The 12,736-nt window shown below is 40.5% G+C and overlaps 1 protein-coding gene across 3 annotated transcripts in view; it reads right to left on the bottom strand.

Annotated features, from left to right (window-relative positions):
- The window catches only part of MAPK14 (mitogen-activated protein kinase 14), a 64,475-nt gene that overhangs the window by 38,698 nt on the left and 13,041 nt on the right, over positions 1-12,736 (bottom strand). For all 3 annotated transcript variants that reach the window (XM_045844261.1, XM_045844260.1, XM_045844259.1), the window contains exon 2: positions 452-581. In XM_045844261.1, the coding sequence (XP_045700217.1) occupies positions 452-581 (130 nt within the window). The remainder of the gene's footprint in view (positions 1-451; positions 582-12,736) is intronic.

Here is a 12,736-nt window from a genome sequence, read left to right as displayed (position 1 = left end):
AGCCATCTCTGATAAAACTATCAGTAAGCCCAAGGCACTCTTCCTCAAACTTCTCCACTGAAATAACCGTAACACAGAAGAGCCACAGACTCTCATATGCTGGGAAGACAGTCTTAGGTAAATCAGGTAAAGAATACAAAATTTCTTTGTAATATTTTCTCTTAAAATCCTTATACCTCATAATATAGCCTTTCTTATTAACATTTTTAATTCTTTCCCTCTAAAAATCTTTGAGTAAAACTCAAAGTCCAGGAAGATGCACCAATTTCATCCCAAGGCTTTGTGAGTAGCTACCTTACATACTGCAGCGGCCACTAACACCCCAGCATAAGAAGCACGGCCCAAAGTCTGATACGCTCTAATGTATTTCCACTGCAGTAGCTGAAACAATTTTTCTATTGTTTAGTCTATTCAAGAGCAGGATTTATTCTTTCTTGAATGAAGAACTTACATTTTCGTGTTTCATATGTTTAAGTAAGCGCAGTTCTCTGTAGGTCCTTTTGGCATGGATAATGGACTGAAAGGGTCTGGAGAGCTTCTTCACGGCCACACGTAACCCAGTTTTTGTGTCAAAAGCAGCACTAAGGGGAAAAAACACCCATCATTAAATGTGCTCTAAATACTTCAAAATTAGCATTTACGAGGCTACTTCATTTCCACATTAAATGGGTCTGTAACAAAATAAAAAAAAAGATAAAAACTAAAATGACCTATAATCCCATTACCCAAACAAATCTTCTGTTATTATTTTTGGTGTTTCCTTCTAGTCTTTTTTTTCTATGCATCTAAATCAGAAGTCAGTGAACTCTTCTGTGAAGGGCCAGACGGTAAATATTTTAGACTCTGTGAGGCTTAGGGCCTCTGTCACAACTACTCACCTCTGCGGCTGTAGCTGAAAAGTGGCCACATTTAAAAAGGAATGTGGCCCTGTCCCTACAGCAGAAGAGGAGGCCACCCGCTCTAGATGAGCCAACACACTGACAGACAAGGAGCTAGATTCCGTCTGCCTAAGTCTCACGGTCACTTTGCCACCATATGCTGCCTGATCAAAGTAGAGGCCTTGGAAATCACCCTGTTTTTAGGCCAGTTTGGTAGAAAAACTTCTTGGGCACTTATAAAGTATCTGACATGTTTTAGAAGCTGAGATACAGTAGGGACCAGTTCAGGGGAAGGGGGGAGAGGGGAAGAGCAGAATAATAAAATAATTCCAAATAGTGATGAATGATACAACTAAATAATACAGTATAATGGACTAAGGAAAACAAAACAAAACCCAACAGTGTCATGCTCCCTTTGCTAGGATGTCTAAGGAAGTACATTTGAGCTGAGGTAACTCGATGATGAGAAAGCAGCAGGCATGTAAAGAAATAGGGAAAAAGAGCTTCAAGTATTAGTAAAATACATTAACACTTGATTCTATGCACAGGAGGAACTATTCTAAACTTTTTACATTGATTTAAAAAATTAACTATTTTAATTCCCAACATCCCTAATGAAGTAAGTACTGTTACCATTCCCCTATTACAAATGAAGAAACTGAAGCACAGAGAGGTTAATGAATTTGCCCACCATCACAAAGCTACAAGGTAGCAGAGCAGCAGTCTGGATCCAGAGCTCATGACGCTACCTCTCAGAAGAGCGCACGCAAACAAAGGGGAAAAGAAACAGGTAAAACACTTTGGCATGCTGGAGTAGCAGAGAGAGAGAGAGAGAGAGAGAGAGAGAGAGAGAGAGAGATGGTGTGTGCGCGGAACGGGACAGTAGAGCCAGGAGAATGAGGCCAGAGAGGCAGGCAGAGGTTGACCATGTAGGACACCTTCCTCAGCAAACTTAATGTGCATGTTACTGTATCATTTTTAGAGACTCAGCTAATCCCATCATGCCTCATACTCCTTTTCATAGAAATGACATCTGTAGAAATGCCCCTAAGGGGCACCCAAGACTTTCAGATCATCTGTTATCACCAAACTCTCCCATATGACTCTGATTCCAGAAGTTCTCTACCTTCACTCCCAAATCCTTATGCATGTCCTTGCTCTTGAACTCCAGATCTGTGATAAACTCCTGTACACGTTCAAAGCCTTGTCCAAACCTCCCCTCCATCTCTTCGCTTTAACTGAAACTAAGCAGTACCTTGAAAACACTAGTTCTCTTACAGCCTGGCATCCAGAATGCATTCTTTCCGTCCTATCCCAGCTCCCTCAATGCTTGTCTGCCTTGCCAAGCATTACCACTTCTAGACTATAACTCTCTGTTTTATAAAAGTCCCTGTCCCAACCTTCTCTCCCTCTATGCTGATGTTGTCCACTAGATGGGAATTTTCCATCATTCATTTAGAAGTTAGTTCCTACCTCAAAGTCTCTCTCCACTCCCAACTCTGCCATCATTCTTGGCAACGTCAACATCCAGGTGGCAGGCACCTCCACATCCTGGCCTCTCAGTTCCCTCACCTCTCCAGGAAACTCCATCTCACTCAGCCACCTTTCTGGTCAGACTCTGGACCTCTATCACCAGCAAGAACTGCCCTGCCTACAAAATTGTGAATGCCAGCACTTTTCCCCATCACAAACCTGTGCCTTTTAGTTTTAGTTTATTTGTACCCTGACTATGATAACGTACTGACCTCCTCATCATGCTTATTTCTACCCTGCAGCCCTCTCCTGTCTTCATTTCCCTTTTTGTCTGGCTTAGAGTAGAGGCATAATTTCCCTTGTGCCTCTCTCTTGCACCTGTCTCTCTCTGACATACTCACCTAGATAAAGTCTAACTCTGGGAGAGCTCAACTATTTAATTCTCCATGTCTGAATCCAAGAACTAATTGTGGTTGGGGCGGGGGGGGCAGCATAATCATACAGATTGGTTGCATTTTTTAAAAGACTTTATTTATTTTTAGAGAGAGGGGAAAGGAGGGAGACAGAGGGAGAGAAACACTGATCAGTTGTCTCTTGTACTCACCCTGACTGGGGACTGAACCCACAACCCAGGCATGTGCCCTGACTGGGAATAGAACTGGTGACCTTTTGCTTCACAGCACAATGCCCAACCAACTTAGCCACAGTGGTTAGGGCTGGTTCCACTCTTAATTTCTGACCTTAATTTCAAATAAGGGTTTCAATACTGCCATTTTTCTCCCTTTAAGTTGATTTTCCTACACAAAGTCATCATTTGACAGACTCTCTCCTCGAACTTCCAGCTCACCCTCCTTTCTCAGGAGTAGCCAGCCCATGCCTTCACTGAGAAAACAGGAGCCACTGAAGGGGAGCCCCACCTGCCTACCGCTACATCTACAAACCCGTCTGCACTGGACGCACGTTTCCTGCCTTCTCTCCTGCTGTAACTAAGGACACAAGCCCTTTCTCATAAAAACCCAAGGCGGCAATACATGCTTCAGAGCCGTCCTCCCTCACCTTTTCAAGGATTTAGTCCCTTGTTCCCTTTCTCTCTTACATCATCAATTTCTCCGTATCTAAGAGATCATTTTCATCAGCATAAGTATGCTGCAGTTATTTCCTATCCTCAACAAATAAATGAAAAATCTCCCTGACACATTCCCATCATGGTTGAAATTTTCCAGTGGTTCTCCAAGTGCGGTTGGAGACCAGCAGGTTTGGAATCCCCCAGACCAGCAGATTTGGTATCACCTAGGAACCTGTAAGAAATGCAAATTCTCAGGTGCCACCCCATACCTACTGAATCAGAAAGTCTGAAATGGGTCTAGTAATCAGTATTTTATCAAGTCCTCCATATAGTTTTAACACACACTAGAATTTGAGAACCACTATTGCCTGGACCAGCAGCACTGGTATCGTCTGGGTGCTCTTAGAAATGAGGGCTTCTCAGACCCTGGAAGTTTGAGAAGCACAGATCTACACAGTTCCTCAGCTCTCACTCTTTCCTCAACCTCCTGCACTGCTCTTCCAGTGTCCTCAATGACCTCTGTTACCAAATCCAATGGCCACTTTTCTGGATTAGCAATGGAGATGGTTACCACTTTCCCTTTCTCTAAACACTAAATCCTGGAGCTCACAGCAGTACATTCTGCTGGCTGTGACCTCTGCACCAGCTCCTTCTGTCCCACTGCATGCGGTCCCTCCACTGAAGCTCTGCGTGCTGGAGCTCCCCAGGGCGTGGTACTGGGCCCTCTTCTCTTCCCTCTCCCACTTTCTCCTTCTAGATGATCTCTTCTCCACCTATGATGTGAAATTAAATGCTGTCCCTATGCTAAAAACTGCCAAATCTACGTCTCTCACTGAAATCTCCTCTGAGCCTAGCTGCCTACCTGACATCGCCATATAAAAATGCACAAGCACCTTAACCTCAGCCACGTTCCAAACACCCAGAAGTATTTCTCTATCTCCTTTACCTCAACAAGTGCACTTTTCATCCAGTTGCTCAAACCAGACATTCGAATGCCACCCTTGATTTCTCTCTTTCCTCTAGTCTCCTGCCCACTCCCCCATGCAAATCTCTCAGCAAGTCTTTTGGTTCCCATCTCCAAAATGCATCTCCAATTCAACTTCTCTCCATTTCACTGCTCCCACACCAGTCCACGTCATCCTCACCGCAAGCCTGCCTCCTTACACTGCTCCCTGCCTCCTGTTCTGCTCGCTCCTAATACACTCTCCACAAGCATCCAATACAATCATTTGAAAATATAACTTAGATGACACCACTCCCCTGCTCCAAATCCTTCAAAGAACTCCTTGGCATATAAAATAAAATGGAATTTTCCTATCAGCCTACAAGGCTCAGGTGATGTGACCTGTGATGACCGTCCCACCCTGCTCCTGTGCTAGCCCTTCCTTCGCCTCAGGCACTCTGTGTGCTGAACATGCTGGCCACTGTCAGCTCCTTCCACTCCGCAAGCCAGCGGGTCCTGGTTCCTGAGATGCTCTTCTCTGCACACCTCCACTCCGCTCCACAGCTGATCCTTCTCCCTGAAGCACAGGGTCGCACACTCATCCCTTCAGAGATGTATCTAAGAGGTCTCATGCAGTTACCCTCTGTCACAACACCCTCACTGCTTCCTACCTTGTCCCCCATATAGGGAGAGGCGTTCTCTTCTACTCCCCAAGTTCCTATAAACCCATGAAACAGTAACTTCTCCCTTCTTGGAAATACCAGGTAAATTTACACTCTTCCCTAAACTCCTCACTGGCTCTGGTGAAAGCTGAAGATGGCCATTGCTCCTGTGTGACCCATTCCCTTCGACCCCCTACCTCAGAGGCTGCCTGGCTAAGCACCTTCTCCTCTCCTCCATGGGTGGGCCTGCCGGGGCTTCCTAGAGCAAGGCATGTCATCAGGTTTCTAGCTGAGCTGCCCATGACTTGGTGTGCAAATCCAACTCAGTGGGGGAAAAATAAGAAGCCCACCTGTGCTGCACGTCCAAGCCATCAGAAAGCATTCCCCACACCAGCTTTACAGTAATAAAGACACATTTTGATCTCTATTTGACTTCTGTATCTATTAATCAAAGCGCAGCCTAGGATTAATCAGCACCCTACAGACCCCAATTACAATTTATTACTATATATTTACTTACAATCCAGCACAGTGGTTAAATAAGGGCTGGATTTTTAGCATTACACCATCTGGATTTTAATTCACTCTGTCATTTAGTAGTTAAATAATCTTGAGAAAGTTAATTAAATTCTCTCAGCCTCATATATAAAATGAAGATAATGTTTATATCTAATCTGTAGGGTGTTTGTTAGGATCAAATGTAATAACTTTTGTAATACATTTAGTGAAGGGCCTAACCCACTGTAAAGCCCAGTACGAGACACCACCAACGTCCGCCTTCCCCGCTCACCCTAGGATCCCGAGAGCGGAGGAGTCACTACTGTATTACCCCAAACTTGGCATAATGCTTGGCACCGGGTACATTCTCAATGAATGCTTAATGAAAGTATAAAAGAGTATTTCATAACCATATTTATCTAAAATATGAAAGGTAAAACTTTAACTTTTCATTTGGTTCTCAATTTATATAAATTCAATAGCATCTAACAAGAAACTCATATTAATGTTAAAATGTACATTTATTGACTGCTTATTATTGTTAGTCACTGTTTTTAGATCTTTATGTGAATAGACATCTTTAATTATCACAGCTTTATGAGAAGGCATTATTATTATATCCACATGAGAGAACTGAGACACCAAGAGGTTAAGTAAGGCACTCAGGGGACAGACAGAAAACAGCAGGGCTGAGGCACAAATCCAAGTGGTATGTTTGAAGCATGAACTCAACCGTTATACTATGATGGAAAACCAAGCTCAACTTTGCTAAGCAGAGTTCAGTCCATTCAAAATATATTCTAACTGTATGGACTTGGGGTTTTTTTTTCTTTTTGAAAAATGCTTCCTACTACAATTGCATTTCATAAGGAAAAAGTTTTTCCTGTAATCTTACACTTGGTGTGCAAGGGAACTCAGGAGAGGAGAGTATTAATGAAAAGTATTTCATAAGAAATCAATTTCACTCTAGATACTTTATTAGGGAGAAGTTTTCAATCTCTGAAGTTCTACTACTTCCCCGTGAAAGTGGAATACTTTGAAGGAATCAATGAGGTGTTACCTCACATCCTAAGCATTTACTGAAATACCTCCTCCATGAAATCCCTTGTGGATAGAAAAGGAACATTAAACTTAGTACCTAATGTTTAGAACCCCCTGTCTAACTGGGATGATGCAACATACATGAAAGCAAAGATGCCCCATAATATAGTGCAACTCTGTACAGACAGCCGACCACTTCCAAAAAAGATGGGTTCAAAAACCTGTATCTTGGGTCCTGACTAGTGTGGTTCCGTTGGTTGGAGCGTCAGCCTGTAAACAGAAAGGCTGCGGGTGCCACCCCTAGTCGGGGCACATGCCTAGCCTGCGGGTTTGGTCCCCAGTCCAGGTGCATGCATGAGGCAACCAATGTTTCTCTCTTTCTCCCTCCTTTCCCCTCTCTAAAGTCAATAAGCATGTCCTCAGGTGAGGATTATATATGTAAATTGGGCTTAAAATTTTATGTATAAAATATATAAATTAGGTTAAAAATATATAAATTTCCCTTGCAACCTGTTCACAAGAACAAAACCAGAAACTATCTTGATGTCCAACAGGGGAGAGTTTAAAGTAGGGTACATTCTTATGCACCATTCATTACAACCACTAACAAGAACCTCCACACGCTAATATGTACACGTTATGTTATTGATGGGAAAGAAAACAAGATTCAGAAGAATGATCCTATCTATCTGGGGCGGGGGATGTATACTCATATGTGTGTATACACATATGCAGGAAAAAAATGCCTGATATACTCAGACTTTAAACATTTTTGCTTTTTATATTTTTCCATCTTCTGATTTTTAGAAAAACATGAGCTTATATCTTTTAATAAGAGCATTAAAGTTAGAAGTAAAAGTCATCTGTGTTGTTCTTTTACCCTAAAACAAAAGACACCCAAACTTTAATATTCCCTTCAGATGATAATACTTACATGGCTATACTCATAATACAGAGCTGGACAAAAGTAGGTTTACAGTTGTAATACAAGAAAATAATACAAGAATAAACTGTTTCATGTACTCACAACTGTAAACCTTCTTTTGCCCATCCCTGTATAAATAAATTTGTATCCTTCAATCATAAGCATTTTCCATTTTACTAAACAGTCATTAACAATCATTTCATTATATATCTGTGCCATAATCTACTCATTGATTCTTATCAGTGGGCATTATAACCATTCCATTCACAAACACACATAGAATATAAATACTAATACCATGGATATCTTAATTCACACTGCTTCTTCCATAACTGCATGATTTCCTCAGAACAGATGAATAATTTTCATTTAAAGGACACCCTCTCCCACTTTTTAAAACATATTTTACTTACAAAAGAGAACTGCTCTGTACTTATTAATTAGTAATTGCTATATGAAAAGTTGCCAAAGGAATATACAATCCATTCCTGCCCCCACATCTTTAAGCAATCAATTGCTCTGAACTAGCCTCCTGTTTATCACTGATCAAAGCAGTATTTGGAGAGGGGAGAAATCACGTATCTTATCTAAAATGAACATTGTAGGTCCTGGCTGGTGTGGCTCAGTGCTCAAGTGCCAGTCTGGGAACCAAAGGGTGGCCAGTTCAATTCCTAGTCAAGAAACATGCCTGAGTTGCGGGTCAGGGGCACAAGGCAACCACACACTGATGTTTCTCTTCCGTACTTTCCTTCCCCTCTGTAAAAATAAATAAATAAAATCTTTCATAAAATAAAATGAACATTATAATTTCCCAAAGCAGAAATTCCCAATAAATAAAAAATCACCTGATAAAATCAATTAATGGAGCAGAAACCATTTGAGAAGAAATTCAAATGTGCTGAACACCTGATTTATGCCAAATGTTATCCAGGCAATGTTTAATTTAATACTTACACTAATAACTTTATGAGATATAGCTATATTTACTTTCCAAAATAAGACACTAGTGGTCAGAAACATGAACAGCTCACCCAAGGTCATATAACTCATATGCTGTGAGATTCAAACACAAGTCCGTCTAATTTCAATGCTCATTCTTTTTCCAGGATGAGGACAAGCCTAGGACCAGCTTTTGGTTTTCCCCTTATTATAATAATTCACTTACTAGTGTTACCAGTTGGGAGATTCCTCTTAAATCACATTTTAAAAGCTATAACTAAAAATAAAACCTTGTTTTCATAAACAGCATCATAAAATGAAATTATCTTTACGATGATCAGATTCTCCAAACTAAAATTCAGGATAGGATACATTGCTTAATAAGTTTGTCCGCCCAATGTAAAGTCACATGAGGTCTTCCAAAGTTACAGTTAATTCACATTTTATAAAATTATAAATGTGGCTTCACAAAATAAAGGAACAAATATAAAATTGATTAAAAGTAGTTATTATAATATTGGGACATCACTGTCACACATCTACTGCTGATCATGATACAGTGCCTAAGACACAATAATATTCATTAAGGAAATTAAATGTTTTGTTACACATTCAGACTTGCCTCCCCCGCAACTGGCAAAAAGCTTACTAGATTCTCAATACATCCTAATATAATTTTGTTTAATTTCTAAATTTATTTACACATACCACCCTGCTTTACTCCACAACGGATTTAAAGCAGCCAGGAAATGTATTCTACAACTTGACACAATAATAAGTAATTGAGGGAAAATAAATAAGAAATTCAGTATGGGTAAGGTTAGCACGAGTTTATCAGGAGGACCTTTCTAAAAGTAGGGTTGAGATGGGCCTCAAATTTGGTTCCTAGTCCACTAAAGTCATCACACAAAACACAACCAGTTAAGACATGCGTCACAGGAACCATATAATAAAAACAAACCAGGTACTCAGGAGAACTGAAGAGAGGCATAATTACTCCTATAATAAAACCAGAGAAAAGTCCCTCCTGTATATGTTTACGAAGGAGACACATAATGTGGCAAAAATGTCCTATTGACATCCTTACACAAATACCGTATGTGTTTCAGGTGGTTCCTTTCTTAGAGCATCCACCAGTGGAGACATTCACAAAGCCAAAATACAGTTCATTGTTACCAAAGGAGGGAGGCGAGTATAAAACAGCATGCCATGCTGCTTCGACAGACGTAATCCAAGAGGAAATCTTACGTGTGTTTAGAAAGACAGATTCTAAACTCAATATTCCTTAAACAATCCTCCAAGATGATTTCCATCAACCAAGCTTTGGATAGGTACAGACAGGACTTTGTGCTCACGTTCCATGACTGGCACCATGACTGGCTTGCACATTCGCTGTTACAAGATAAAGGCAGATCAATATTCTTTGACAGTCAGCTGAGTTGGCAGGTAGAGGGAGACACCCTCTTAAAAAGGTGAGGTGCTGCCTAACCTGGACAAGTGCCCACGTCCACAAAGCATGAAGCACAAACGATGGCACCAGGACTCTCCTCGAAAAAACAATTTGGATTTTCCCTAACAGGATGAAGAATAAGCAATCACCTGGCTACTCTCTGAGTAACTTGTGGAGATCATAGTAACTTTACAATTTCTTTGAATGGTTATAGGTGGCTTTTCTAATCTCTAAATGATGTTAATAAGGAAAAGGGAGCCTTGATAATGGTTAACAGGAAAAACACATCAATGGAAATACTCTTCTACCAATCACACAATTTCAGGCTTTTTCCCAACTTAAATTCAAGTTAATAACAGCCTTCAAAATGTGCCTTCTGAATAACTAATTCAGACTACTAACTGGTACTTTCTCTTTACCTGCAATACTTGATACACATTTCGATAGATACCATACTGGAAATATCTGTCAGTACATATATCCCTCTACTCCAGAAACCTACTTTTTCTCTCTGTAACACTGTAGTTTTGATGCTACGCTCTGCCCCTCCATTTGGAAATAACATGGAAATAAAGGCAACTTTATGTAAAAACTAGAGCTCAAGTTTTGATTTAGGAATTGCAAAAAAAAAAAAAATTCTTCAGAGTAGAAAGGGACTTAAAATTGACTTTAAAAACTTATAACATTTGAAACATTGTGAGCTTTCTTTTAATGTCATCACTAATTCTCAAATACCTTGTTTTAATAGCTATAAAATACTTTTTTAAATCACAAAATTATTTGACTATTTGCACTATACATGGTATTTTAAAATGGAATTTAGTTTCTTACCACATCACTTTCAGACGGAAGAACATCAAATGGTATCAATACAATTGTTATAAGTATGTGCAATATGACCAATCTCCAGCTTTTCAGTTTCTGAAATTTCTTCTCAAAGAGGCTTAAAACATAGCCCAAATTCTTAAAAAATCATTTAACTGATCATTTACCTTGCCTTGCAGAACTTACGGTTCAAGAACTTTTAGGCACATTCACTATTTTAATGAAAACCTTATTCAGACAGGAAAACATATCTGTGATTGGATCCCTTAGGGACTCCAGCCATAGGACAGAAACGCAGAGAATGGCAACACGCATGCCAGATGCTCGCCACTCCTGACCTGGTCCCATTCCTGCTGCAAAAGCTTCTGAACTACTGGAGTGAAAACAGTTTTCACAACCGCTTCAGTTTTTACTGACCTGATGAAAACTAACATTCCAATAATGCAGACATTCTCAGACACAATCTAAAAATCCAAAACCATTTACATTAAAATGTAAAATGCAATTCATCTTCATTCGCTGCAAGCTCTGAAAATACAATGATTTTTTATTTCTTCATTAAAGCTGGTCAGTTAGCCCTGGCTGGCGTAGCTCAGTGGATTGAGCGCAGGCTGCAAACCAAAGTGTCGCAGGTTCGATTCCCAGTCAGGGTACATGCCCGGTTGCAGGCCATGACCCCCAGCAACCACACATTGATGCTTCTCTCTCTCTCTTTCTCCCTCCCTTCCCTCTCTAAAAATAAATAAATAAAATCTTTAAAAATATTAAAACAAAATGCTGGTCAGTTAACATATTTCTTTGATTGCAAATGTGAAGTGATATATATGCATCAAGAGCAATGGTTATCCCATACTGACTGCAAAAATATTACATGTGGATTGTTTCTTTTAAAACAACTATTTTCCATATCCTCATTAGAATGTTGTCACCATCAGTACACCTTGCTTACTTTTGTGTGTTTGAAAATTTCAGTAACAAATGTTTTTGCAATTATCATAAATTTTAATTCCTTTCAAGCAAATCTGAAATATGAAATAAACTAACCATATATTACACTGTAACTATTACCATCAATCCACTTTCCCCTGTTGCTACAATGAAAAGGCTTTTACAGTAATGCTGTTTGTAAGCTTCACATCCAGGGAAGTATCCTCCAAATACATGCTGTAAACATAGCTACAGAGTACATAACAGACATTAATGTGACTTAACAACTTTGGGGGTTTGCTCAGTCTGTGATTCTCCATCTTATGACATGTACATGTTTTTTACAGCAGTACTCAGTGTATTAGTTATCTAATGCAGGACAAAAAATTACTGCCCAATTTCACATCTTACACAAGATTTATCATTTCACAGCTTTTGCAAGTCAGGAATTTGGGAGCAGCTTAGCTGGGAGTTTCTGGCTCACAGTCTCTCATGAGGTTGCAGTCAAGATGCTGGCCAAACCTACAGCCATTTGAAGGCTTGACTGAGACTGGAGGATCCACTTCTAAGGTGGCTGGAGCACCTGGAGAGGACAGTCTCAGCTCTCCTCATCGTGGGCCTCTCCATAGGGCTGCCTCAGTGTCTTCTCAACATAGCAGCTGGCTTCCCCTAAACTAGTGGTTTTCAGCAGAGGGCAACTGGACCCCCAGCCCCAGGGGACCTTTACATGTCAAACATTTTTAGCTGTCACAAATGGTGTGTGTGTTGCGGGAGGCGGGGGGATGGGGGCAGATTACTGACATCTAGTGGGTAGAGGCCAGAGATATTGCTAAACATCCTTCACAACAAAGAATTATCTGGCCCCAAACATCAATAATACTGAGGTTGAGAAACTGCCCTAGAGCAACTGATCTCAGAGGGAGAACAAGACAAAGGCCACAATGTCGCCTATGACCAACCTATGCCAAGCTGTCACGCTCCATCGTTCCTGCCACATTCCATACACTGGAGAACTGGGTTACTAAGTACAGTCTTCACACAATGGGAGGAGAATTAAGTTCCATCTCTTTAAGGGAGGTATATGAAATAATTCATGGCCCTATTTTTAA

This window comes from Phyllostomus hastatus, unplaced genomic scaffold (assembly GCF_019186645.2).
Source record: "Phyllostomus hastatus isolate PE091 unplaced genomic scaffold, TTU_PhHast_1.1 phas_contig_40, whole genome shotgun sequence".
NCBI classification, from domain to species: domain Eukaryota; kingdom Metazoa; phylum Chordata; class Mammalia; order Chiroptera; family Phyllostomidae; genus Phyllostomus; species Phyllostomus hastatus.
The sequence above is the reverse complement of the archived record's forward strand: the minus strand, read 5'-3'. Positions and strand labels throughout refer to the sequence as shown.